The 26,777-nt window shown below is 42.7% G+C and overlaps 2 protein-coding genes across 3 annotated transcripts in view; one reads left to right on the forward strand and one right to left on the reverse strand.

Annotated features, from left to right (window-relative positions):
* On the forward strand, nucleotides 1–16,763 carry LOC103356315 (phytanoyl-CoA hydroxylase-interacting protein-like). The gene is made up of 5 exons (XM_008280418.1): nucleotides 1–276; nucleotides 7,951–8,147; nucleotides 9,741–9,915; nucleotides 12,158–12,275; nucleotides 14,539–16,763. Exons 1-5 carry the CDS (start codon nucleotides 171–173, stop codon nucleotides 15,080–15,082), a joined length of 1,140 nt encoding a protein of 379 aa, XP_008278640.1. The 5' UTR covers nucleotides 1–170; the 3' UTR covers nucleotides 15,083–16,763.
* The window catches only part of LOC103356314 (protein FAM13A-like), a 22,854-nt gene continuing 12,169 nt past the window's right edge, over nucleotides 16,093–26,777 (reverse strand). For both annotated transcript variants that reach the window (XM_008280417.1, XM_008280416.1), the window contains exons 9-21: nucleotides 25,962–26,053; nucleotides 25,024–25,087; nucleotides 23,968–24,048; nucleotides 22,353–22,560; nucleotides 21,108–21,351; nucleotides 20,759–20,891; nucleotides 20,300–20,381; nucleotides 18,996–19,231; nucleotides 18,733–18,816; nucleotides 18,455–18,556; nucleotides 17,808–18,022; nucleotides 17,548–17,649; nucleotides 16,093–17,082 (exon numbers count right to left, since the gene is read on the reverse strand). In XM_008280417.1, coding sequence (XP_008278639.1) covers nucleotides 16,956–17,082; nucleotides 17,548–17,649; nucleotides 17,808–18,022; nucleotides 18,455–18,556; nucleotides 18,733–18,816; nucleotides 18,996–19,231; nucleotides 20,300–20,381; nucleotides 20,759–20,891; nucleotides 21,108–21,351; nucleotides 22,353–22,560; nucleotides 23,968–24,048; nucleotides 25,024–25,087; nucleotides 25,962–26,053 — 1,770 coding nt within the window. In that variant the 3' untranslated portion in view covers nucleotides 16,093–16,955. The remainder of the gene's footprint in view (nucleotides 17,083–17,547; nucleotides 17,650–17,807; nucleotides 18,023–18,454; nucleotides 18,557–18,732; nucleotides 18,817–18,995; nucleotides 19,232–20,299; nucleotides 20,382–20,758; nucleotides 20,892–21,107; nucleotides 21,352–22,352; nucleotides 22,561–23,967; nucleotides 24,049–25,023; nucleotides 25,088–25,961; nucleotides 26,054–26,777) is intronic.

Below are 26,777 nucleotides of genomic sequence, written 5' to 3' on the forward strand. Positions count from 1 at the left end.
AGGAGAGCTGTGAGCGACGGAACGAGCAGTGGACTGACTGGACACCGGGCTTCTCCTTTCTCTTTTTCTTTTTCCTCACTCCTCCCCTGCTGTTGTGCAAGTCCCCTTTTCTTGGACGACATTTAACGCGCAATTTAACCAGTAGCATCACCCAGAGCTGTTCTGCAGAGATGGAGGTACCAGGCTTGGCGCACAACATCACCAGTCCATTAAGTCCCTGCGAGGGGATGATCAAGGACCTGAGCTTGGACGCCATACAGTTATGCGAGCGCGATGGTAAGGGGAGGTTTGTCTTGCTTTTCACTGGCGGGGAAACATTTGCGCATAATACCGGCGCATTAGGCCCTATTGTTAATGCCAGAGTCGCTGCAGCGCATGCTGTCTGTTTGTCATTGGTTTTTTTAGCTGCATGCTCTACCCTTATTGTGCGTTTGAAGGGAAATAGGGGGCCGGTGGCTCCGCTGGTTCCTTGGATGGATGGAGAGGGATGGTGCGCTTGTGCGTGTGTGGAATAGCTGAGTGTCTCTACAGCGGGCATTCACAAGAAAAGGTGTCTGAGTTCAGAATAAATGTCGCTTATATCCATGTAAACTGAACTATTCTGGCAAGGTTAAGTCATGAGTGTCTTTATTTCAGCACCACAGACGTGGACAGAGGCCGGCAGACACCCCGCCTATAGTCTTATCAATGCTTCTTGTCTTTTCTCCCTAAGGTGCTGCCTTGTTCCGTTTATTTGCGTATTATCCAAGTTATCCTAAAGGCTGCAGTTTTATTTTTTCATTTTATCAACAGCTCACAAGAAAAACTCTTTCCCTGCTTGTGCATTTATAATTCATCAAGTCCTTTTCCGTGGCTGACTTCCCCCAAAGTTTTCTGAATATTTACCACAAAATGAGCAGCTGAAATGATTCTGATCATACATAAGGAGGCACCTATGAACCAGGTGTCTGATGTCAAATTCTAGGAGCAGTTTTCACATGAGCAGGCTTCACCCTGATGCGAATTTAATGGTGGGGATGGAGAAGAAAAAGCAAGTCATCATCAGGAGAGAATGAGAGGCTAAAACATGGCTGCACCCACATGTGTGTGTATGTGTGTGTGTGTGTGTGTGCACAGGCGGAGCAGCCCTACACACCCATCAGCACAATTACACACCACTGATTCCACGGAGTCAAGAGGCATGGTCACAGAGATGCTTTTTAATTAAGACTGCAGATTAATCCACATCCATGGATTGCTGTGGCATTTCATAGCATTTCCTTGATCTGGATTTGAATTGGCTGGTTGGAGCAGGCAGGAAAGTCAATGGTGTGTCTTCATGAAGATCCCCCTCAGCATCTGATCACAGTGCAGTCATTGTACCACGCTCCCTCGTTTTCCTCATCTTCCAGCGCCGCTCCTCACAAAGCAATACAACAGGGTGCAGCTTATATCCTCTTAGTGCTTTCCTGGCCTCGTTCTAAAGCTTTAATTTCAATAATGGTGCATACAGGCTGGGGGCTGCACTTCTCTGAAGGTCTCTGTGCCAGGTTTGGGCTTCCAATGCAGCGAGCTTTTTTGATTAGTCTGGTCTTTGCAGCACAACAGCCAGTTGCCTTTCTGTGAAGTAGATTATCCAGTGTAAATACTATCTCTGTGTCCTTGAGACACCCACATACTCACTGTTTATGGAGCAACACAGTCACAATGTCTACCTTTTGTGCAAATGATTCAGTGGTTGGGGCTGTTACTAATGTTCTGTGGATGGCTTACTTTAATAATCCATATTAGCATTTATTTGGAATCAATAACCACAACACAATGCATTCCAATGTCATTCCAATTTGCTCACATGGTTCATTATATATATATACGCACAAATTCATTGAGGTCTGTGGGGAAAACTTGAGCAGTTAATGTATCGCTCGTTGTGCACGTCTGATCTCAGATTTGACAGGTTGAGTTTCAGTGTTTGGATTACATGAGTGTTCCTGTTGTTTTGACCCTGAATCTGTCACTTGAAATGACCTCCAGAGATCCTGTATAGTTTTCCCTCTCCCTGCCACACCCGCCGTAGACGTCTGCACCACCCTCTTTCACCTTCCTTGGAAATGGAGTGTTGTCTTACCTGGTCGATACGTACATTTTTCCAAGGACCGCAATCACTTTGGTTTTACGTAGCTTTCTATATTTATCTCCTAAATCCATTAATATTTAATTGCTGGTATGAGAGGCTTATATTGCAAAGCTGAGCCAGCAAATGGATGCATGCAGCTTCAGTAGGCCTACTGTCTGTGGGAAAGAGTCCTCTCTCTCTCTCTCTCTCTCTCTCTCTCTCACGCACACAGTGAAGAGTGTTTGAGCATTTCAATGCACAAAAGAAACAGTGGGATACAAGTTGTTTCTGTGTGTCCCCCCTGTGTTACGGAGGGTGTTAATGGTTCAGTCTAGTGATGGGGCTGTGACATGAGTTTTGTGGGGTGGGGGAAGTTTTGATGAGGGTGAGGCGTGGTGGGGGGGAAATGACAGGCTCATGTGAATAAGATGTTTCTCTTGTGTGTAGTCTATTGAGACAGAACTGTTTACATGGCATAAATTTGTCAGCAACCCCTGCAAGGCTGACTTGGACCACCATTTTGATTTTATATCCGCGGTTAATGTGCATTTGCAAGGCGTAATGAAATACACACGAGGCGTCTCGCAAGGCCTTTGTGCCGTGCCCGCTGACATAATGAAGTTGCCATGACGGATGAGTGCCATTTATGCAGCCAAGTGGTGTGTCTGCGCTGTTTGAAATCTCTCCGCCTGAAATACCTGTGACACTCTGTCTGGCATAGATGGATAGATAGATAGATAGATAGATAGATAGATAGATAGATAGATAGATAGATAAGAAACCATCTGCTTAAAGTACCTTATCAGTAAGTGTGTCAAGTTGTTGGAAAGCTCCATCCGTGCAGAGCCTGTCAATTACGAGTTGATGAAAGTATTGTTTCCTCAGCTCTTGAACAGCCGTGCTTTTTCATCCCCGGAGATCCTCAGAGGAGCTGAGAAACACAGTGGAAAGTTTTGTGAGATTAAGTTGGCAGTGAGAAAAATGATTGTTTGGTCTGTGATTTTTCTTTTTTTTTCTTTTTTCTGTCCCCAATGTGCTGCATTTCAGACATATTGATTTTCATTCACTACGCCGGCAATATGCAGCTCAACTGATGACAATGTGGGTCTGTCAGTCAGCCCATCAGACGGAAATCTCTCAACAACAAGTTGATGGATCTCAAAGGATATAATGGCGTCTACCACTTTCCTGACTTTTCTTTCCACTTCTACATTAACTCTATTGTCTGGTCTTTTTTTTTTGTCTTGTTCCAACAAAGATGATGAACATAGCCAACACCCGCTACGCATCATCATCATGTTCATGTCCGTTGTGAACATGTTAGCATTTAGCCCAAAGCCCCGCTGTGGCACAACACAGTGTCTCAGATTTTCTATAGACTCCTGTGGTGCTGCTGCCCAGAGCTCATCCAACACGGTACAACAGCAGGCGTGCCTTATGACATACAGCATCATCAGCTGCCATTTTAGTTTGGCCAGTGTTCAGTGCGAGCGGTTATGTCCCATGACTGTGCTGGCAAGAGTTCCAGATACATCTTATGCAGCCACTTACTGGCTGCAGAGCTTATTCACTTGCGACTGTATGAAATACTTGAGAAGATTCTTTGAGCTTGATTGCTGCACAGTCTGACACCGAAAGTCCGCTTTAAACATTCATGCTAATTTTCCTTTTGAATCTTTCCTTCAGTGCTGTTATATAAGATTCTTCTATACCGAAACTCCAGAGCTGAAGTGCAAGAAGAACATAAAAGTCGGTTGTTTTGGGATTCAGATTCTATGCAGATGAGAAATGATGACTCACTGTGGTGTTCGACGATTTTAGATAAACATTTCTGTCCTCCCTAAAGGTCTTACGTATTGAATTAATTTGTCGATTTGAACCTAAGAGTCCTCTTCTCCACTAAAAGCTGTTATTAAAGTGTCTCCACCAGGTCTTTGTTTGCTGTTTGGGGGCTTATTGATGTGTAAAAAGGTGGACCACAGACAGTGTAACCCTGATGAACAGGGCATTGTTTAACTCGCTGAGAGAAACATGTTTTTCTGTTGGCAGTTTCTCTCACTCCCAGCATGGCCTCGGTCTCAGTCTAGCCTGTGCATTGAGAGGAACAAAGGCGTGATTTTTTTTCAAAGGCCTGCGAGCCTCGATGCCTACTGAGTGTGTGTTGCGCTCCACACGTCTGCAGTTCAATTTTAGACCTAACACCGCAACTTAAAATGTAGGTGGTTTGTCTGTCTGAGCTGAGTGCCCACTTGTGCAGTCAGAAACTATCAGCGCTACTATCATCTGCCAGCTCTTTTTTTTTTTCTCTTTTCCACATAATGCACCCGCCACCGGAGCTCAGGAAATTGATTCTCCAGCATTAACCTCCATTGAAAGTTTTGAATTCACAGATCCTGGACCTTCAAACGGAGCGCTATGATCTCACACGGCGGACCGCCGGATAGTGCATTTACATTGTTTAAACGACCTGAATGAAAATCAAATTACTTTCCTCTTGCTGGTAAAGAGAGCTAACAAGTAATTCACGATATGAAGCCAGGTGTGACTGGAACAAATCCGACCACAGAGAGCCATTAGGATGGCCCTGTGTATGCATGTTAACAAGATTTTTATTGATCCTTCTGCATCTATTGCTATCGCACACTGTGGCATTTGACTGCACGCTGAGTAAAAGGGCAATACCCAATAAGGCCCATTTGTTAGGGTTTAGTAGACTAGTTTAATGGCTTTTATCTATAGGGCTGATATTTCTGTATCCTGCATTTTGCCGCTCGGCTCAACCATCTACGGTTCTACGTCACCCTGAACCCCATGTGCTTGTGTGCACGGCATGACTAATCTGTGCTCCTCAGCTTTACGCAAGGACCGAAAAACTGACTCTCATTTTGCTCGATCACGATGAGGCAAAAAAAAATCCCCCGCTTTCCCTTCTCCTGTGCAGCATTGTAACGCAGTGCAGGAGGACAAAGTAACAGAAGCGCATGATAATACAACAGCTTTACGGTGAAAGTGTGACTCAGCAAGAGCCACAAGTGCAAAACCGACACGAGTGCGAGGTACAATACCAGCACATAAATTTAAGTCAGAGTGAGGGTTTAGGCCTCCTGCGAGAGACTGTAAAAGGTTTTAGTCTCTCCCTTACCGCCTGACCTTCATCCTGCTTGGCTTTCGCTCCTTCATCTTTCATCCTGTGCTCTCCGAGTCCCGGAGGATTCGGAGCAGAGCTTAGCACTGGATCTCACGGAGCTGCTACCTGCAGGCAAGGCTAGCCGCTACGCATTATATTCAGATTTGAAATTCATATTCATATTAGAATTCATGTTTTTGTTCATTTTTAGAATGAATTTGTATTTGTATATATTGGGGTTATTAATGAGTTGAGCACTCATAGTTGCAGATGTTTTGTGTTTCCTGAGCATTTTCTTCCATTCTTGCCCACTAAACTCAGCTTGCTTTTCCAACTAGCATCGCTTTAAGCTTGACTGCCTTAAAAGTGTTAAGTAGGCAATATCTGAGTGCATTTGGAAAGCTCCACTGTGTTGGTGTAATGCCTCTATTTGCGGGTTAATTAGGAGAGCATTAGAGTAAACAGGAGGTAAATCAGCAGTGTGGAGTCGCGGGGGAGGTGGGAGGGCAAAGACCTGCATGGGGTCTAGTTTTTAAGGGAAACATCAGTGTTGACATTAACATTTTAAGGAGCAGAGGGCAACGGATTTACTCTGCTCCAGGCACAAAATAGCAAGTGAGTTAGCAGGTTTTTCATCCCCGGTGTTTGTTTTAGGTTGATGCCAGAAACTGCAGGTAGAAAGACTGACTAACTTGAAAGCTTAATGATGAATTTTTAAAAAGTCTTGCAAGAAATCCTTGGCAATGATTCATCTTTCCTTGATGTCAGAGAATGACAACAAGCCCCGTCTTCTTCTAGTTTTTTATTAAAGGTCAGCTGCATAAAGTCTCAAGTGGGACGTCACTGTGCTGACTCGGTGGAGCGTTTTCTGTCGGATCAGCCCCGCCGTGTCTCATGTTGACCCTTTCAGTCTGAGCCAAACTTATCAGCTCAGTGGGGTTTAAGTATATTGAGACGGGCTTTAAATGCAGACAAGCAATAGGATGAGATGTTTTCACAAATCAGAGAAGGGAGGAGTAGGAATGCCCGCATGAGGTCTGAGAGCCAAGCATAGTGCAGCCAGGCCGAGGATTTAACTGCTGGCCTGTGTACATTTTTTACATCCTCAGGAATGCATTCCCCCAGTGCAGCTAGAATCTAGTTCAAACCGGGTCCAGTAGGTACAGTATGTTTAATCACAAAGACTTTCTGTCATGTAATTACTGAAAAGTCATCACAGTACAGTTTCATTTATAACGAGCAGCAGTTTGGTCTGAGCGTGTAACAATAGGAGGTCTTTGTTTTTAAGTTAAAGATGATTATTTTTTATAATCAGCTAGTCGTGATTAGGAAGTAGTGATTAGGACGAAAGCAAGCGGGGGGTCTGGTCTGGTCTGATGGTCAAGAACATACATTTGTCTCCTGTGTATGCTCTTTTAAACATAAGTCATGACTTGACAAACCAACACAGGATGAAACTGCAAGGCTCCTTTTGGGTGTTTCCAACATTATGCATATTGGATCCGGAAATTACCTTCATTCTCTAAATGCTCCACCGTTTGAGCGGAGGTGAGACAGAAGAGTCCACGCACCCAATTATGGTTTACTCCTTTATGTCATCCTCTCTCAGCTGATGAACGGAGATGGATTTTTAATGCTCCGCTGCTTCCGCCATTGTTAACTCTCCAGCCATGTTGAGCGGTACCACCCAAATACGGCATTCTTGCATTTTACTCACTCTTGTGTTTAGACCCCAGAGCGTGCACAGAAAACACATTGTTGCTTTGCCAAGTGGGCGGATCATCGAGTGACGCAAAGTCTATATTCATCCTAATTCGACAAAGCTCTCATTGAAGCTGTGTTTTGACATTTTCATTGGCCTCAGTGTGCCCCTTTGGGTTGTGGGCTTCTCGCTACGTGTTCTACTCTACGGGGACTTATAATGCATGAAATCTGCTCAGCTCAGAGAAATGTAAGATTTACCCACGTCTTTGATGGAAAGCAGTGGAGCAGTGGGCTTTTTGTCTTGACTGGGATTGATGTCGAGGAGGGGGGGCGGACTGTGAAATTGAAATTATCCTAAAGTTTAGCCGGCTTGAATGAACAGCTGAAGTTCTGTGACATTCACTGGCATTTTAAGTGTTGGTGTTGCAGGCTCGTGTGCAGGGTGGTAGCTCAAATCTTTTATTATTACTATTTTTTTCCCCCATAAAACCAATTATAAATGGATCAAACTCCACCAAGAAGAAAGGGTAGTCAAGTATTTGAAATATTTAATGCCGCGTATGTTCCGGAGAGCAGATAGGTGTATGGGAGTCGAGGGACTGATGTGTTTCCATGGCAACATATATGGTAGTCGGCAACGCAGGCAGTTGTGTGTGTGTGTGTGTGTGTGTGTGTGTGTGTGTGTGTTGCATGGTGGCTCTACTACAGTGGATGCTGTTTGTGGAATAATTGCTGCAGTGGCGTGGAAGGTTTATAGCCGATAAGAAAGAAAAGAGGGAAAAGAAGGTTGACTTTAAGTCTAGATAAAGAATTTACTACAGATTTGATTGAGATTTAAGATTGCTGGTCAGTGTCTCATTATCCTGAAATCACTAACTGATATTTACTCGAATATAAATATTGATTTAAATACAAATTTAAATCCCTGTGAAAGCATTGCCACACTAAATATGAACCATGTCATTTCATTTAGATATATAACATTATTCTATGTGAGACTGATGAGATTGCTTTCTGTTTTCAGGTAGTAAATCCCAGGACGGCAGCATCTCTGAGATGGAGGAGCTCCCTGTTCCTCAGAACATCAAGATCAGCAACATCACCTGCGACTCCTTCAAGATCTGCTGGGACATGGAGGCCCGCAGCAAGGAGCGCATCACGCACTACTTCATTGACCTGAACAAGAAGGAGAACAAAAACTCAAACAAGTTCAAACACAAGGTAACGCTGCAGGCAGATAGACGGATAAACACCTTGTTAAAAGGTGACAGCATGGCGAGATGACTCACCAAATGGCCTCTCGTTGTAGAGTCGATGAATGGAGGTTGCAGCATGTGTCAACAATAAGAGGTTTTCCATTGAAAAATGAGAAATCACAATGTGCCTTTTGAAACTAGGCAACGTGCCAGTAATAATTAAAACGCATCTTGAAGCACTCTTCACAAAATTACAAAGCAAAAATTATGAGTAATGCTCTCAAAAGCTTTGAACCATTTCATTATTTAACAAAGTAAAAGTCCTCTTTAGTTTAAAGCCTCTTTTCAAACAGGTGTGCAGCCAAGTGAGCGGGAACAATAAATGACATAATCAAGCTAAAAATAATTGTCACGTGTTGCAAAAGAGATGTTGTTGAGATGCAAGATGCACAAACATGTGAGTTTCCAAGTAAACAAAACATTTAGTATGGTCTTCCATTCACCAAAAGTAGAACAATATGTGAATACAGGCCATATTGGATTGATTTCTATAAATAAACATGCATACAGGTAAACAATTAAACCCTAATAGTTGCTTAAAATGGAACATATGTCCCACTTAGTAGTAAATTACAAATATAAGAAATTCAAAATCTCAGGAGATGAGGTATCTCTCTAAAATAAAATAATCTGATGTTCTTACACTTTTTCCATTTCTGTTATTTCTCTCTTCCTGCAGTGCTCTAGATTGCTTTGTCTGTCTGGCAGTGAGTGAGATTTGTTCCCCTCATGACCACAAGCCTCATCATATTAGCGATATAGACAGATACTGCGATGCTGTGAACATCTGGAGTTATGATAATCCTTGATCTTCGAAAAGTGAAACGACTGTTTTGAAGCTGCGACACCGTGTTTTACCTCAAGACGACCTTTCTTTTCGTGCCTGACGCAAAAAAAAAAAAAAGAAAAAGACTCATTTCAAGGCGGTTGTGTTCAAAGACTCGGCAGCGAGCTGTTGCTTTGAGCTCTGATAAGCTAATACCACTCGCACAGCCCCTTTCTGCCTCCGAGTAATTGCACCGGCAACACAGCGGCTCCTCCAGCGGATAGTCAGTGATCTGGTTTTGGTAATCTTACGGATGTGCTTCATCAGCCCTCCGTCCTCTAGTCTTGCTGTCACTTCCTAGGTGCTGCTGTCGCCGAGTGTTTCTCCTCTCTCTGCTCTGTTGTAGCGGGTAGACCTCATACTAGTATTTTGATTTCGGTGCAGAGACGGTGTTGGTGGATTAATGGACTGACTCTGTTGCTAGGCAGGGGCTCTCGGTCCAATCAATGAGCTGCTAAGGCCCGCTGATGCTTGGGTAGTGGGGGGTTGTTGGTGGGGGGAGAACACAATAGGTTACACGAAAATGAAGCCACAAGTATCACCTGCAGCCAGCAACACGAGTGAAATACATGGATACTGTGGGTACTGCAAATCCCTGCATGCGCCTGAAAGACAGCCATAAATGGAGTATCTCTCCCTGACTCACTCCTTCTCATCACCTCTCACCTCCTCTTTTTTTTTTTTTTTTTTTTCCATCCACCCTCTCCTCCCGCACTCCTTCCCTCCCTGCAGGATGTTCCTACCAAGCTCGTGGCCAAGGCAGTGCCGCTGCCCATGACGGTCCGAGGCCACTGGTTCCTGAGCCCACGCACAGAGTACACCGTGGCCGTCCAAACTGCATCAAAACAGACCGACGGGGACTACGCCGTCTCCGAGTGGAGTGAGATCATCGAGTTCTGCACTGCCGGTGAGTAACGCGCAGCTCACGGTGTAATGAATACATACATGTTCAGCATCACGAGCGCAGCCTTTGATTTCGACAGCGACCGACCGAATTACAGAGGACAATAACGGAAGAGAGAGGAGCACAGCAGAGTGAAGGATGGAGCACAATATTGGGGGATGAATATCAAAGAGAGGCTAATGTAACTGAGTGGAGGGAAAGATGGATGGAAAAATGGAGGAGGGGCTGATGAGGGGAAGAGGAGGATTAGAGGAACGAGGGGAGCTGTGCTGTATATCTTCTGATGCAGAGGTCACAGGGTTCAGCATCACTGGCGAGAGGCTTAGAGCAGGGGGGGGAGGGGAGGCGAGGGGAAGGAGATGATGGCATGGAGACTGGAGGGTAGGATTCATCAGAGAGGGTGGGGAGGATCATTCCTGTGGCCTGGAGATGTAAGACGGCATCCTTGGTTCAATTCCACTGTAGGATCTTTTGTTGCACGTTGCCCTCCGTCTGTCTTCACTTTGAAATGTCAAACAGCACTAAAGTCGACATGCTATGTGAGAAGCTAACTGCTAACGTCAGCATGCTGATAAACCATCCATCTGTCCATTAGCTTATAGCTGCTTTAGCATGTATTGGGTCACAAGGGCTGGAGCCTAAATCGATGCACTGCAGGGCTTACACAAAGAAACCAACAACAATGCAAACTCACAATCACTAATTAAGCTACCATACATGTCTCTGGACTGTGGGAGGAAACCACAGAAAACCCATCCAGGCACAGGGAGAACATGCAAACTCCACACCCACAAAAAAAAAAGATCTAAAACCTTCTTGCTGTAAAGCGACAGCGCCAACTTGAGGCAACTAACATTCACTAACTAGCACCTGAAAAATGTGCAGCTGAGGCTGATAGCAACGTCATTAGTGTAGCATTAATCGAAATATTGAACAAACACAAATTCTGACCTGATAAAGGTGGTAGAACTAGTTTATCAAAGTCCTCACAGTCCATCCAGAAGGGATCATGAATGTTTGCATCAAGCTTAAAGACAAACCATCCAATTATTGTTGAGAAGGTAATTGGATGGTTTGTTGAGACAGGCGGGGGGCGTGGCCAATCTGACAGAACTGACAGATCTGTCAGATTGGCCACGCCCATAAGGAACACCAAATAAATGACGCGTCACGGCGATCAGCTGACGCCTCTGAGGAAGACTGAAGTTCTAGTCGAAACATGTAAAGTAAAGAACCATCTCCTAAATTCTATTGTCTGAAAAGAAGGAACCTATAATTCAGAGTAGACAAAATGAACTTGCTAGACGTACTGTTGAGACATTTGACTCAAAACCGCAAATTTTGTGAACCTGCTACTGTCAGGAAATCGCCAAAGTTAGTCGACTACATCCCCTGGAGAGCGTGGATATTCATGCAAACTTTCCGTCTAGGAGTTGTTGGGAAATTTCAGTCCGGACCAAAGTGGTGGTGAACACAAATCTAAAAAAATCAAGTATCGCAGAGGGGAAGGGCCGGAGAAGCAGTTTAGATGGGAGGAAGGAGAACAGGCCGGGGAGAAGCGCATATGATGAAGACGTAGGAAGAGACAGCGATGAAGGAGAATGCCTAATGCTCCTCTACATCCCGGGTGGGCAAAAAAAACGTCCACCTTCCATTCCTGTAAAAGACCCGTCTTCAAAACAAGCACACCACATATTTTGACAGGTGCAATGTCAAATGCATTTTTCCCTCCTTATAGGCAGCCCTTGCTTCCCCTTCATGTTTGCAGCCTTCTGTATAAAAAAACAACCTGTCTGACATTAAAAATTTAAAGCATCAGAATACTGCATGTCTATTCAGAGTGCTGGGAATTTTACTGAGTCATCTGTGTTGATGTGTTTGGTGGTTGTGGGATGGAGAAAATACCTTCATCAGGATTTAAAAAAAAAACAAACATTCTGGACAAAATCCACACCCATTTGGCAGAGACGCTTCAGAAAATAGAATATATTACAGGCCTTGAAATGTTTTTGGTCTGAATGCTGAGTCACATCAACCTATGAATATGGAGAAATTAAGGAGGAAAGAATCTCAGAGTCCTTGATGCACTGTTCATATTACATCCTTCTTAGTGCATACAGTCACTCCCGCTTTTTACGTTTTAATAATTTAATGCCCACTAATGGCATTCGTACATTAGTTTCTAATCCTCCTCATAACGGCATATTGATTTTATACAGTGCTATGTGTTTGTATCCGTCTCCAGATTACTCCACAGTGCATCTAAACCAGCTGCTGGAAAAGGCAGAGGTCATCGCTGGGCGGATGCTGCGTTTCTCCGTCTTCTACAGAAACCAGAATAAGGAGTACTTTGACCACGCCAGGTAGGCGCACATTCACCCAGAAGAATAAATCATGGGAAGAACTGAGCAGTTAATCACTAAAGCTGCCTGATCTTTTTATATTATCACATATAAATAGCTGCATTCTTCTATTTAGCTATTGTGGGTTGTTTACACTCTTTCTTTCCAGTTTCTTTGCTTATTAAAATGTCACTGGCTGGATGATGTTACAAGTAGAATTTTGGTAATATGACAAGTAGTTTCATTGATTCGCGCGTGTACTCTGCTAATTTTACGACTGAGTCTCTCTTTTGCTTTGGGGATACAGCATCAGTCTCGTTTAGCAATTTAGTTTAGTGCTTTCTCGTTTTTTTTTCTATTTATCCTTGGATCATAACATTTCTTACTTTCTAGGATTGACTTTTTCTTAAATTCGGATTCTGGTTCCAGCTTGCTGGTCATTGGTGTTATTTGTACAGTCGTATTTTAAGACATATTTGACCAAATGACAGTTTGGGCCAGCGTTTCTGTATCTTTACCAGAATAAACAGGCTGGAGCACAGACTCCCAGTGTCTGTCTCACCCGTTTATCATCAGCAGCATTATGATAATATCATGTTTGGCACAATATTTAACATTTAGACTTATTATGTTGTTATTGTCATTCTAAAGAAATGTTTTTTTTTGTTAACGAGGCACCTTCTCAACACTCCACCTCATATATGGTTGTGCTCTTACTGACCTTAGAGCCACGTGATGCTACTTGATACTAACGTGACCTTTAAAGCTAAGACTGAGCCGCTGTTCGTATTAATATACTGCTGTGATAACAATGCAGCGATGCGGGCAGCATATTGATAATGAAAACATTGTGCAGAAACGCATCCACCGCAGCACCTTTCGGGCTACAAACGGCATGCCGGCCACGTAACTTTGGGGTTAATGTCTTTCCCTCCAGCTGCTGGAAGCCGAGCAAGAAAAAGATTCAGCTGGAGGGAGCAGCTGTACAAAGCATGCTGATTAGTTCCATAAATCCACACAAATACAACACACAACCACCACAGCAGCCAGACAATTCTTCCGATAACCACCTCTACACACACACACACATACAGCAGAAAATACTGTCAGTTTTCTTTTCCCTCAGCCTTACGATTTGTTTGAAACAAGCCAGAGCCTGGTGTAACTCTCCCCGACAATCGCTGACAGTTGTTAGGTGATGTGGGCAAAAAAAAAGGAAGAAAACAGGAGGAGAGAGCGATATTCTTGCAGTAGCTTACTACTGTTTACTGAAGCTGTAAACTATTTACTGTGCTGTTATGGTGTATACTGGTTTTTGTCCTGGTTTCGCGCTCGTACAAATTCTCCAGCCTCCTGTCTTCTTCTCCCCTTTTAACGCTGGTGGTGTTTTTGTTGACCTCACATGTCCTCTCCATCCTGTCCCTCAGAGGAAATGCACACCGCTTTACACAAAGCACATTTTCTGAACTCGAGCCACAGCTTGTGAGCACTCTTTTGTTGGCGCTGTATGGCATGACGTCACCTGGATAGTCTTTTTTTTTTCCCTGAGTTGCAGCCGTTACAGAAAGTGCTCCTGTTAAACTGCACCATCATGTGGGGAGCAACAGTACTGACTTTAGCACTTAATGAGGCCTCAGCTCCTGTGACCTGTGGTGGCAGCTGAATAGCTCCACAATGGCCACAACAAAGCACGAATTATGGATATAAAACCAACCCCTGCAGTGATAGCTGTATAATTACAGTTCATAATTAGAGATTTGGAGCTCAGATGCCGTCTGCGGTGAAAATACGCAGCTGCCAGAGTTTCATTCATCGCTTTGAATGTTCATCTCTTAATCTGAAAGCTGCTTTTGTTTCGCAGCAGTTTCTCATAATCTGAAAGAAATATTTTGTTTTTCAGCGGAGCAATTTTCTCTCAAAAGATTTCTGTGAGACAAACTGGTCTCGGCTAATATGATTACTGCAGAGCTCCAGAAATAGTGAAACTAGATACAGCACGTATTCCAGGCAGAGTTCACTTAGCTTATTGTGTTATGAGACTCAGGACTCGGGCTGCATCTTGCACATTTAATCAGCTTGTTTCCCAAGTGTCGCGCTGTCTCAAACACTCTGATGGTATTACACTGAAGCTCAGTGTCACTGCCACCTTGCATTTAGAAAATTACTTTGAATACAAAAAGATAAAATGCTATATTGGCCACAAATCGGCCCAAAAGGAAAACTGATGACACATTTGCTAACAGCCATGTTCATCCCTTTTTTTTTTTCTTTTTCCAAACTCTAGGGAGGTTCAAGAAAACCGGATGCTGCCGTCAGTGAAGGACAACAGCGGCAGCCACGGCTCACCAATCAGCGGCAAGCTGGAGGGAATTTTCTTCAGCTGCAACACAGAGTTCAACACAGGCAAACCCCCGCAGGACTCCCCGTACGGTCGCCATCGCTTCGAGGTCCGCGCCGACACGCTCTTCAACCCCGACACCAACCTGTACTTTGGAGACTTCTACTGCATGTACACGGCCTACCACTACGTCATTCTGGTCCTGGCACCGAAGGGCTCCAGGGGCGATGAGTTCTGCAAGCAGAGGCTTCCCGCACTCGACATCGGCAACAACCGTTTCCTTACCTGCAAGCAGGACGAAGAGGGGGAAGGCGGCCTGGTGTTTCACCACGCCCAGGACGTCATCCTGGAGGTGATCTACACGGAGCCCGTAGACCTGGCGTTGGGCACGGTGGCTGAGATCAGTGGGCACCAACTGATGAGTCTGTCCACGGTAAACGCCAAGAAGGACCCCAGCTGCAAGACCTGCAACATCAGTGTGGGACGCTAAGAAACAGCAGGATGTAAGCGAGGGAGAGAAGGACTAGAGGTGACTGACCTCTGCACACACAAAGGAAGTCCACATGTACTGATGAAGCAGACCAACACATGCATGAAGCAGCAGATTTCGTAGGCTCCCAGACATGCACACCGACATATCTCTGACACTGCTCTGTACTCTCAAGAGACCATCATTCCCAAAGAAGAGTGGAGGAAAAAAAAGAGGGAGGTACACACTCTAACACCTGCACCATTGTCTCCTCATCTGAAAAAGGTTACCCTACTGTTGAAAACATACCGAAAAATATCCCATTTAAGGGGCCACCAACTAAGAAATGTAACCCTGGGACACCAACAACAACAACACAGAGCCATCCATCCATCCATCCATCCGGCAAATCACACTGGCATACTGACCAAACCCTTTAACTGTACTAACAAACACGGGCTGCTTCAATTTCCTGTTTATTTTAATCAGTTGTCCCATAATTTATTAATGACCTTTGCCTTGTTATTATTGATATGCTGTTAACTGAGTGTCCACCGTCTGGCGGACAAGAACTTTGTTGTTCCTGATTACATTGACTATTTGTCTTTTTAGAAATGTTTTGTTCTCATTCCACAGTCGACGAATTCAGACTTCTTTTTACCTCCTACTAGTGGCATGGACTGGTACTACAATTTTCTAGGGCTGCAGCACCGATAGTCATCTTCGTTTATACCAAAGGTATTAAAAAAACCAGACAGTGAACTGCTGTGGAATCCTAACAGTACTAATGCAACAGCCTCTAAAATGTGTATTCACCAAGTCTTTGATGACCAAGCGTGAACTACTTGTTAACTTGTTATCCTTTTAAAAGACAAAAAAAAAAAAAAAAGAAGCATGATGCAGTTCTGTGCAGCATGAGTATGAAAGCTGTCAGTACCTCTACCATAGCAACCTTTTTACAACAGTCACTCTTATTTTATCGTAGTCAGTGGAAAGAAAGAAAGTAGAACCATAAACTGTGTTTAGCAGAATAAATGTGAAAAAATATTTATTTTTATTGATACATTCATATATATATATAGATATATATAGATAGAAAACTATATAAACCAGAAGTGCACAATGTCAAAAGCTCTGATCATTGTCAACAACGGCATTTAGGGGGGATTAACTTCATACAGGCAAAAAGGGGGCGGGGATAAACACAAATTTGACAGCAGATCATCATTTGCACTACGATGCCTAAGTTCACCGACATTCACATATTTTCCAAGGTGAACATGTTAAGGGTCACAATTTAGATCACTTATGAAATTCTTAATGCATATCATAGCACAATGTAGGACTAAAAATATCTGACATGCACAAACACTGCAGGATTGTCTCACTGATTGCATTTAAGCTTACACATTTTTTTTTTTTTGCCAAGATAGCACTTTTTAAAAAAATGCAGTTTCCACATTAACGCTGGACAAAGTTGTCCAAAAACAGTATTTTGGCAAGGGAAAAAAAAAGTGAGTAACAAAGTGCCATATTATACATAAAGTAAATCCTAAAATGACTCAAATGTAACTAACACTAAGTCGTTACAGCGCTTCATCTTTGACATAGATTTGTGCTACATAACGTACACTTGCTACATCAGGTTTATAATATTCAGACGTGTCATGAATGATAAAGGAAGTGTTTTTGGGACTTAAAAAAAAAAAAAAAAAAAAAAAAAACAGCATTTTATTCCAACTGTCACCAATTTCCATCAGTTTTCTTCATGTAAAGTGCATCTCCATATTGAGCATGGCATGAAACGAGACCAGACTCACCGGCTTCATGACCTAATTTTTTTCAAAAACGATCGAGTCCTGTTAAGTTAAAGAAAAGTCCCACTGTGAGCAACTCAACTTGTCTTGGTTGAGTCCTGTTGTTTACTGAGCAGGACCTCCAGTAGCCGGAGCTTCGCTTTGAGGTTCTTGTACTGGCAGTACTCCTCCGCCATTGGTCCACGGTCCTCTTTCTGACAAGCCCTGTTAACAACGCACGGAGGAGAGAAGATGCAAACAAAAAGGCAAAACTTTTCTTTTTGTAGTTACCAAAACAACCTGCAGCAGCTTCCATAACTGGTTGATAGTCCCTATGTTGCCTTACTCAGATAGCTTTGTACAGTGTGTATTGTAATCAAAAACTTACTGTATTTACTTTGGAGGACTAACATGTACAGTGCAAAGGATGTGTACAGTTCAGAGCAAACGTCTATCTCTTCGTCTCTTTCCTGAGCTCTCTGTGCTGGATTAACGTTACATGAGTGTGCATTACACTGTCGTACCATTACGATGGAATTTCTTTTGTGGATGTTTTTTTCTTTGTTTTTCACAAGGCATTGTTGAAAACCAAATGTTCCAAGTTTATTAAAAGACAAAATAAAATGCAAAAGCCAAGTACTTTGGATGCGCTGTGGGTGTGGTTTGTGTGTGTGTGTGTGTGACCAGTACCTGCCAGTCTGTGTGTAGAAATTGTCTTCAAAGTCTCGGAGTGCTTGGTGAAGTCTCCGCTTCTCTGCTCGAGCCATCCTGAGATGATCCAGTAATTCTGATCTGCATGAAGAAGGAATCCAACAATTTGTTAGATCTTTTATACCGTCTGCTAATGTCTGCATTAAGTACATTAATTAAGAAAAGATTAAAGCAAAAGAAACGTCATCTTCCAGCTACAGTTTAGCTCCTCAGTCTGACGGAAAAAATACAGTCTGTACCTTGAAGCTTCGTGCAGGGTTGCCATGGTGATGATCTGCGAATGGAGACCTTTCACCTCTTCCAGTGGAGACACCAGAGGCATTTCAGACGTTTCTAGAGAAGGCCGACACTTGGACTCCTCTGGGGACATACACCGGGAAGAGTTTATCCAAAGCGGCTGGTGCCTGGGGCTTCGTTGTTTGGGACGCTCTTCATCAGAGCCCTCCTCTTCCTCCTGTGTAGACACACAAACAGAGGGATCACTGTAGTAAATAAAAAATATGATGCAAGAGCAGAAGCCACATATCAAGCCACCATTAAAGTGAATATAGCAGTCCTGTTTATCCTGTTAGGAGTCAGCCACGATATGATTTATATTTCAGTTAATCAGCTCCCAATTTCAGTTTAAGCAATGCTTATCTACCTTTTTTCTATTTTTTTTGCTGAATGAACTGATGCATTTTACAACAGTTTGATTTTACATTCAGCCACTAGAGGGCAGAGAGACACTTGGTCACAGAGGCCATGTGCAGTTTTATCAGTGTTAATGAGTGAAATACACTGTGGTGTTTGCAGTTGTGGAGAATTTCCGCTAAAAGACTACCCACTCATCTTGACATTTAGAATCTAGGAAATGTTGCTCTTCCTAGCCTGAATGTTTACTCACGATGGTCGTAATGACTGCTGTGGCTGCAGACGACAGCAGCTGCTTGAGAAGACGGTACTGATCGTAGAAAGGTTTCATCAGGGTTCGCTCCTGCCTCGTACTCTGAAGACACACAGACACAAAGACGGGAACTGATTGGTTATTTATAGGAAAAAAAATTAATTCAGCAGACTAGAAATGAATGTTAAAGGAGAGGGAGAAGGAGAGGAGTACGAAATCGCTTCTGGCAATCAGGAAACAAATCAGAGAAAAAGAGTAATCATCCAATCCCAGCTTACTGGTCGTCCATGCAGACCCTCAAAGTACAGCAGACACTTCTGCATGATGGTCTTCTCCATGCTCATCTGGAAATGGGACATCTCCTGTACGTACAGGCACAATGAAGATTAATAACAGCTAGTTTCATAGTTGACTGCAACCTATAACATAGTGTACATTACATAAAATTGTTCACTACTTTTTCCCTACACAGATTTTTAGACCCAACAATCTGACCTCTAAACTCACTGCAATGTCTGTGCAGCATTTCTGCAACACCAACCTTGATGCTGTCAGGCAGGCCCAGCTCTCGCCGCCTCTCCTTCAACCTGTTGGTTATAATGTTGACTGTTTCTTCCACATTTGGTTTGGTGTTGCTGTTGTTGTTAAGTTGCTGCAGCTCCGTCCCTGTCGGTACTGCCTCCCTCTGGTCCATATTGGTCCTGCATGTTTCAGCTACGGGGTTGAAACCTCCCTGTCCTCTCAGTCCTGATTCTTCTGACTGTCTCAGCTTCATCTCTACGTAAAAGAACAGAAAATGAAAAATATGGTGACATGTAGAACAGGGATTATATAAATACAAACACTGATTTTGGTTTTGTTTACATTATTTATACTGGAAACATAAAGTGGTGGAAAGAAACTAAGTACATTTACCCATGCACAGTACTTAAGTAAAGTTACTTGTACTTTACTTAAATTGTCCTATTTTGCACTACTTTATACTTCTATTCCATTACATTTATGTGTGTAGCAGATGTTTCTTTTGTTTTTGTTTCCAATTAATAATCTCACAAACCTCAGAAATCTCTTGTTCCTCTTTGGAGGGGACTCAACATAAACAGTATTATGTGCATATAAAGCAGTTCAACTAGCTGGGCCATGAAGTTCTTCTGTTCAACAGTAAAATTAATTAGTAGAGGCAACTTTTTAGTACAGGTACTTTTATTTATGTTGGATCTTTATTGAGAAATTTTACTCATAACAGACTTTTTTTTTAGTGTCCTGATGGCACTTTTACTTTAAGATCCCCACTACTATTACATAAAAAAATATAATTTTCTTTGAACATAATATTTTGTATCTGACATGGTTTCTTCATAAATAAGTTAAATTAGCATTAGAAATTCTTAAAATGACATCTATGCTTTCTCCATTATTGAAATATCTTAAAATTTTAAACACAATTTCATTTCAGCAGCTAAACCATTAAATATAAGAGGCCTTTTATGGCACTGAAAGTTGAAAGTGTCATTTTAGTTTTTATATCACACTTGTATAGAGCTCCTATTGAACCAAGACCGGCTTTCAAATTGTTTGTGATGTTACAAATTCTGCTTGCAGGTACACACCTTCACCTCAGATTTTAATTGAGCTCAGAAAAACTTTTACTTATTGCGGATGAATTTAAACAAATTTTAATTTAGTGTCAAACTGAACCTACATCATTTAGTACAGTGAAGCTCAAATATCCAAGAGATGTCACCCTGACTGGCCGAGGGGAACTTTAAGCAAACGTCTTGATCCTTCTTAGACCACTGCAATCATCAATTCATGGGCGTGTGCGCCTCTGGTTGTATAACTGACCTTTCAGCTGCTTGCGACTCTTGATGAGCTCCTTCATCAGTCTGGCCACTTCTGGATGTGCTGTCTTGTCATTGTGGGCCGGCTGAAAAAAAACACACTCTCATCACCAACAGAACAGGGCCCATCTCTTGTATCGAGTACCTGGAACGGGTCTTTTTATTTTGTCTCTTGTTCCAGGTGTGTGTTGGTTACCAGCATCTTTTCGTGCTGCACCCCGTCAACCAACGGACTGGAAAGCCGTTGTGTAACAAACTGCCATGTCTCCAAAGTACCAGCAGAGGGGGTAACTCATCCTAGTCAGATGTTTCTGGTTCCTTCAGCAGCATTAGTAAACAACTTAAATAACACTAACACATCCAGCCAGCGTGTACTCAGACACACACAGAAGTACTGGCTTTTAAACTTCTGCTAAGTTCAAAAGCATTGGTGGCTCAGGAGACGTCTGACTTCTTCACTTACTTTATAGTGCTTCTCCTGTTCAAAGCGTTCCTCAAACCGCCTGATCTTCTTCCTCAGTGTGTGGATGTGTCTGTTGAGCATTGAGACGGACACAGAGCCCTCGTCTAGCTCCGTATGGACACCGCAGCGGGCCCTGGAATCAAAAAGTAGTCATTTACACACGAGAACTCTTGAAAATTTGTAATTTACTCCATAAAATAAGGACTCAAAATGTACATTACTTTAACCTAATATGGCAGCAGTATGGCAAGAACTTAAAATGTGAGAACATCTCTATTTGTCTATTTGGCTTAGGCTATTTTCAAGCCACTATTCCTGAATAAAGCTGATGACTAAACAGCTGTCTTACATGCGTATGTGCTGTGAGCACGGTGGGGACGGAGCTGTATCGGGGTCCAGGTTGTAGCGTAGGCTGTGGCTGAGGTTGGGGCAACGCGGTGAGGGAACGGGGCAATCGTTCGTCGTAAAACGAGAGAGAAGCGGGCTGGCGTTGGAGCCTGGTGGGCTCGGAAGGGTGTCCTCTCCTGAAAGGCCCTCAGAATAAGTGGCAGTAGAGGGGACAGGACTGGACAAATGTGGGGATGGGATGTGCACTGTAAGAGAGAACAAAGACAAAATAGTAACTGAACTCTATAGTAGTTATGACTATATTATACTTGTCCATTAGTGTTTGTTATATTTACAAAAAGGAGGACAGATGGGAGAAATTCAGCAATAGGAGAGAGAAACAGGGTTGTGGCAGGAAGAGAAAAAGACAAGCTAAGGTGGGAGGGACAAAAAAGAAAAACACAAGAAAAATAAATTGCTCTTTTCAATTACAGCTACGACTAAGTAATACATAACAATTATTTTTTTTATTTTAGCAGTGATGTCTATGGTTCAAAAACCACTATTTTCTTGAAATGTTAAGCCAGAACAAAATAAAGAACAGCAGGATTCTTCCTTAATAAAAAAAAATCTATATTAGTATCTAGAAATATATTTTTTTTAAAGTATCACTTAGACTAGACCAGAATATCTTCATTGTCTTGTGATGTGCAACAAAATTGGTCACTGGTCATCAATATATGTGCCTGTACTAACACCGGTGGCTATGAAGTGATGCAACAGTCGCTGCATTTTACCATGACGTGCTGTTACTCAACTTATCTTATAACGACGCACCCATCTCTGGGAACTGACAAAGCTAGCTCGTTTCCAAGATCTACTGACTGTAACGTGCACAAAAGGAATTACAGCAGCGAGAAAGCAGCTCTAAAAACAGACAGTAAATTAAATGCTAGAGAAAAAGCCACTGATACAGCACACTTTATATGAAGTGTGCCTCTTGTACTGATAAGGTTATGGTCTTGATTCTCAATGACATTCCCCTAAGCTGAAAACACTGTAAGGTGCTCTGAATAATATCTCCTAAATAATAACAATAATGTCCTAAATAATAAAAATGAATTTAAAAGTAATCATTGGGTATATGACTTGCAACCTCTACATCATTTTCCCCGTTGCCCTGCAGAGTAAGTGGAAAACGTTTAATACTGGAACCTAATTATTACCGTGTTATTGTATCGGTATCGTTTCATTGCAACTGTCTTACCAGGCTGCGATGAGTTTACTGTGTGCTGATCCTGAACAGGTGGTGACGGTGGCGAGTGAAGGAGCTGCTTTTGGGTCAAATAAAAGCTCTCTGCTTCAGTAGGAAAGGGTTGCTGCTGAGCGGGTAGGTTATCCTGAGCTTGGGGGTCTCCTGGTGCTGGAGGGGGGCCCGGGTCAGCCTCCAGGGCTTGTAGCTTGAGGGAGGGGCTCTGGAAACAGAAGCAGAACATGGCTTCAGGGATGCAGATGGGAAGGACAAGAGAAGTCAGAAAGAAGCGTCGTGGCTTGGCTGGAGGGAGTCTTTAGCGTTTCACAAGCCGCTCAACAAATCTTCAAGAAGTCCTGTAAAAACATTTCACTCTCTTCTTGTCCGCAGCGTGGTGGAGTAGAGATGAGTAGTTGCCTCGTCTCCCTGAGTAACGTAGGAGTCAAAAGGCAGAAAACAGCTCAATACAGGCTACAGTAGTAGTCCCAGAAAACAGAAAACAAATCTGTGATCTTGAAAAGTTCCTCATCAGTTACAAAAAGAGACGCAAAAGATCCTTCCAAACAGCACATGTGAGCACAAAAACAGACTTTCCTCTGCTGTGGCTCCACTCAGGTCTCTGTGCAACAGCAGCTAGTCAACCGACCGAGCACTCGACCAGCTAGAAATAAATCCTGTTTTCAGTCGTTAAGTCAGACTCCTAATATGCACCAGCATCCAACACGGGATCCCTGTAATTCCAAAACTGTGTCACTGTGATTTCCAGATCACCTGATGCGCGCGTTTACGTGTGTGTGTGCGTGAGTGAGTGTATGAGAATACGGCAAGCCCTCGACGAGAATCCCTACATCCACATGGTTTTCCTTCTGACCGGCATTCCCGACAATTCTGCTGCCGAAGCGCCTCCACATGGATTATTCATCAAGCACGCAAGCAGGGGGGCGGCAGGAATACCTCTCACGTCCTTGCGTGGGGTGGGGGTGTGTGTGCGCACTGGAGGACAGAGGTACTGTATATGACGAGGCGTTTCCACAGCAACGTTGTCAGGCCGAGGCAAGGAGTCTATTTGATGGAGCTGCGGGGAGTCACGTAGCTGTTTGCCTCTGTGAGCGTGTTTCTGTGCAAGTGGGTGTATGTGCAGTAAATTCAGATGCAGTTGGGCAGAGGGAAGGAAAAAAAAATGCCCCTGAGCCGCAGCAAAAAATATTCTAAGATGAGTGAGGAGGTTTGAATATAAAGTAGATGTCGGTTTAATTTAGGTGATCTGACACCACTCTCACCATCATCAACAGCAACAGCAGCAGCAGCTTAGGATTCAGGCTTCGCGTTTTCTTTCTCACCCTTCTTGGCTGTTCATTCACAAAAAAAAAAAAACACTGCCTTGTGCGTCACACAGAGGAGGTGGAAGGATGTAAGGGAGGGGAAGAAGTGAGGCTATTATTACTGAAGCAAAACACCCACAGGCAAAGAGACTAACACCTAGAAAGGCACATACTTGACAGGTGTGCACATAAACACACACACACACATGCTTACACACACTCCTAATTGGAGGTATTGGCCTACCCTGGTGTCATGGATACCCTGTGTTACTTTGTGTGTCTACAGGCTGTGCGGAGGGAGAACTTACGTCAGAGCAGTTGTTCCTGCCTCTGCAATCACAGTGTCTGTCAGGAGAAACACCACATCCTCCTCCTGCTCCTTTCCTTCCCTGGAGGAACAGAAATGATCACTGACGAAGTCTCAAAGCCCACGAACTGACACACAACATGTGGGAACACACACCCGTGCGCACGGATCAGTGTAGTGAAGGTGACAACGACATATGTAGATATAAATGTAAATTTACAATATAGATGTAAATTTAGTCACAGTCAAAGTTACTTTATCATCAGTTCTGCCACACGTGTACACATCCAGAGAACTGAAATTGAATTTCTTTCAAACCCTCATTTAAAAAAAAACACACAGTTAAAAAACATATATACTAAAAAATACTGAAGCTAAACATATAATAGGCCAAAAAAATATACAGTCTAGACCTATAATCAGCTACAAAATATACAATTTAAACATATAATAGGCTAAAAATATAAGTAAACACAAAAGAGAACAGAAGAATTGAAGTCATTGCCTCAGATTGGATAGAAATTACCACCATTGTTATCATCATCCAGCTTTGTAACACTCAACACTGTGAGTCTTTAACAACAGCTAAATAAAGTCTGTACTTTATTGTCTATGATCTGCCAACCTCTGTAGATGCCAGTGCTAATGAATATCTGTTTAGCAACAGCTTCTCTATTTGTATCAGTTCAGTAATTAACTGAAGATTAACATCACTTTGAAACTTTCATTTTTGATAGAAAATCTTACAAACCCTCACTAAACTTTAAGGCTCTCTCTGTCTCAGTCAGTGGTGGATTTTTTTGTGCATTTTTGTGATACACTTTGCTGGCCTGCAGCCTGGGGCTTTCTTTTTTCTTCTGTCTCTGTAAAGCACTTCGTTCAGCATTTGTTGTCCTTAAATGTGCCCTATAAATAAACTCACCTGACACAGATTTACAGATGCACAGACCTGGCTACAACAGAATTTTTATGTGGTGGTATAAGGACAGAATTTAAACAGGAGGCTGTGAAAATGATTTGGAGAGAGGAGCTACATTGTTCAGAAAGACATGTTTACCTTCCACTCAGACACTGTGGATTTGTCCTCCGTCTGGTCCTGCTGCTTCATACAGCACAGCCGGCTGAAAAACAAAATTCAGTCAACAGCGAAACAAATTGAAATAAGAAAATAACTATAAATAAAAGCACCATTAAGTATTAATTAAAAATATCATGATTTCTGTAACAACTCTCTTTCTAGATTAATCAGCTGTGTCTGTGTGACTTTAATAAAGTACACAATGTGCACTGGCTGTCTTAATAATCAGTACTATATCAGATGTGCTCACAGACAGGACTATCCACTGCTCTACGTAGCTCTTGTGGCCAGAGGGTCATCTGGCACTGCCATTAAGGTTATGGCTTAGTCATGTGTGACTTCAATGAGGCATAACTGAGATGGTCTGTCCTGTGGCTCTGTGGAGACAACGCAAACAAAAAGTCACCATGCCAACATGCTAGGTCGATCGAATCGAGCTGGTTGCTCCGCTCGCTCCACGTGAGCCCCTGTGGCAAGTCGATGCTATTTGGACTGGAATCATATCAAAACCATGACTGTGAGCAGCACACTGATCCCATAACCTACTTCTCTGCTAACTGCGGGGCTTAGAGATGAACTGAACTGAGCAGAAGCAGAGGGACACAAAAAAAACAACAGTAGCATTCAAAGGAATCAGATAAAATGAAATCTGATAGACTTTAACTGATGCAAAGCCACTAACACGACCCATTTAACAACAACACTTCTCTCTAATTATTGGCTGTGGTTGAATTTTTAAATTTCAAATAGTTAATACAGAGGAATTAGTCATTTCATTTTTACTTGGATGTTTTGGTATTTGACAAGCCTTGTGAGCAAATAGTTAAAAAGGAGAACAAAGCAGAAACGAAAGAGGAAAAACACAGCTGCAACAAAATGTCATCTTCTGTATCTTCATGGAGAAGCTTTCCTCTCACCTCTCTGTGTGCTGAGTGTCTGTTTGGGTTTTGAGCTGTGATTCATTCACTTTGCAGCAGTCTGAAATAGATGAATTCTGCCCCGTGGAAGCCTGAAAAACAGTTTAGACATGTCATACAACCTTCTAGACACCCACTGAGCTAAATGATTTTCCACTTTAAACATTGAAAGTGAACATATACTACATTACCTTGTTTAGCACCATAGGAGTATACCATGAAGCAAGACTAATAGGTTAGCGAGGTATGGTGAGTCTGAAGTCACAGCTGTCGATATCACAAAGGTTGCTCTATTGTAACCTGCTAGATGGTAACTAATGCTGCAGAGCAAACATGCTACAGCAGGAGCTTATGTTCAGAGTTTGGGATTGTAAGCTGCTGAAGGAAGCTCCAATGTTTCACCAATTCTTTTCCTGACCATCGTCTTTATAAGCAACAGATTTTTAGTTGAGGAAATACATTACATCTGCAAACCTGTTGAGTTGTACAATGCCACTAAAAGAACTGTGCAGTAGGCAACCTGCATGCATTCAGACGGTAATGCAGAAAATGCAAAAATATGTTTTTATGTTTGGTCCTGATTTACTATCAAGTCCATTTCACACTACTGATATTACAGCAAACAGAACAAAAGTCTGAAAACTGTTTAGTCTATTTGTATTTATCACAATAAATGTTCAGTCAGTAACATGAAATTCATTTTGATCTGGCAAAAACCTCAACATGTCCTTTATTATGGGACAGTGCTAGACCTAAATGAACTCCTTGATTGTCACGTTTACCAGTATGAAGTTTAAATTTCAAGAGCTCTGATGT

This window comes from Stegastes partitus, unplaced genomic scaffold (assembly GCF_000690725.1).
Source record: "Stegastes partitus isolate 25-593 unplaced genomic scaffold, Stegastes_partitus-1.0.2 Scaffold192, whole genome shotgun sequence".
NCBI classification, from domain to species: Eukaryota; Metazoa; Chordata; class Actinopteri; family Pomacentridae; genus Stegastes; species Stegastes partitus.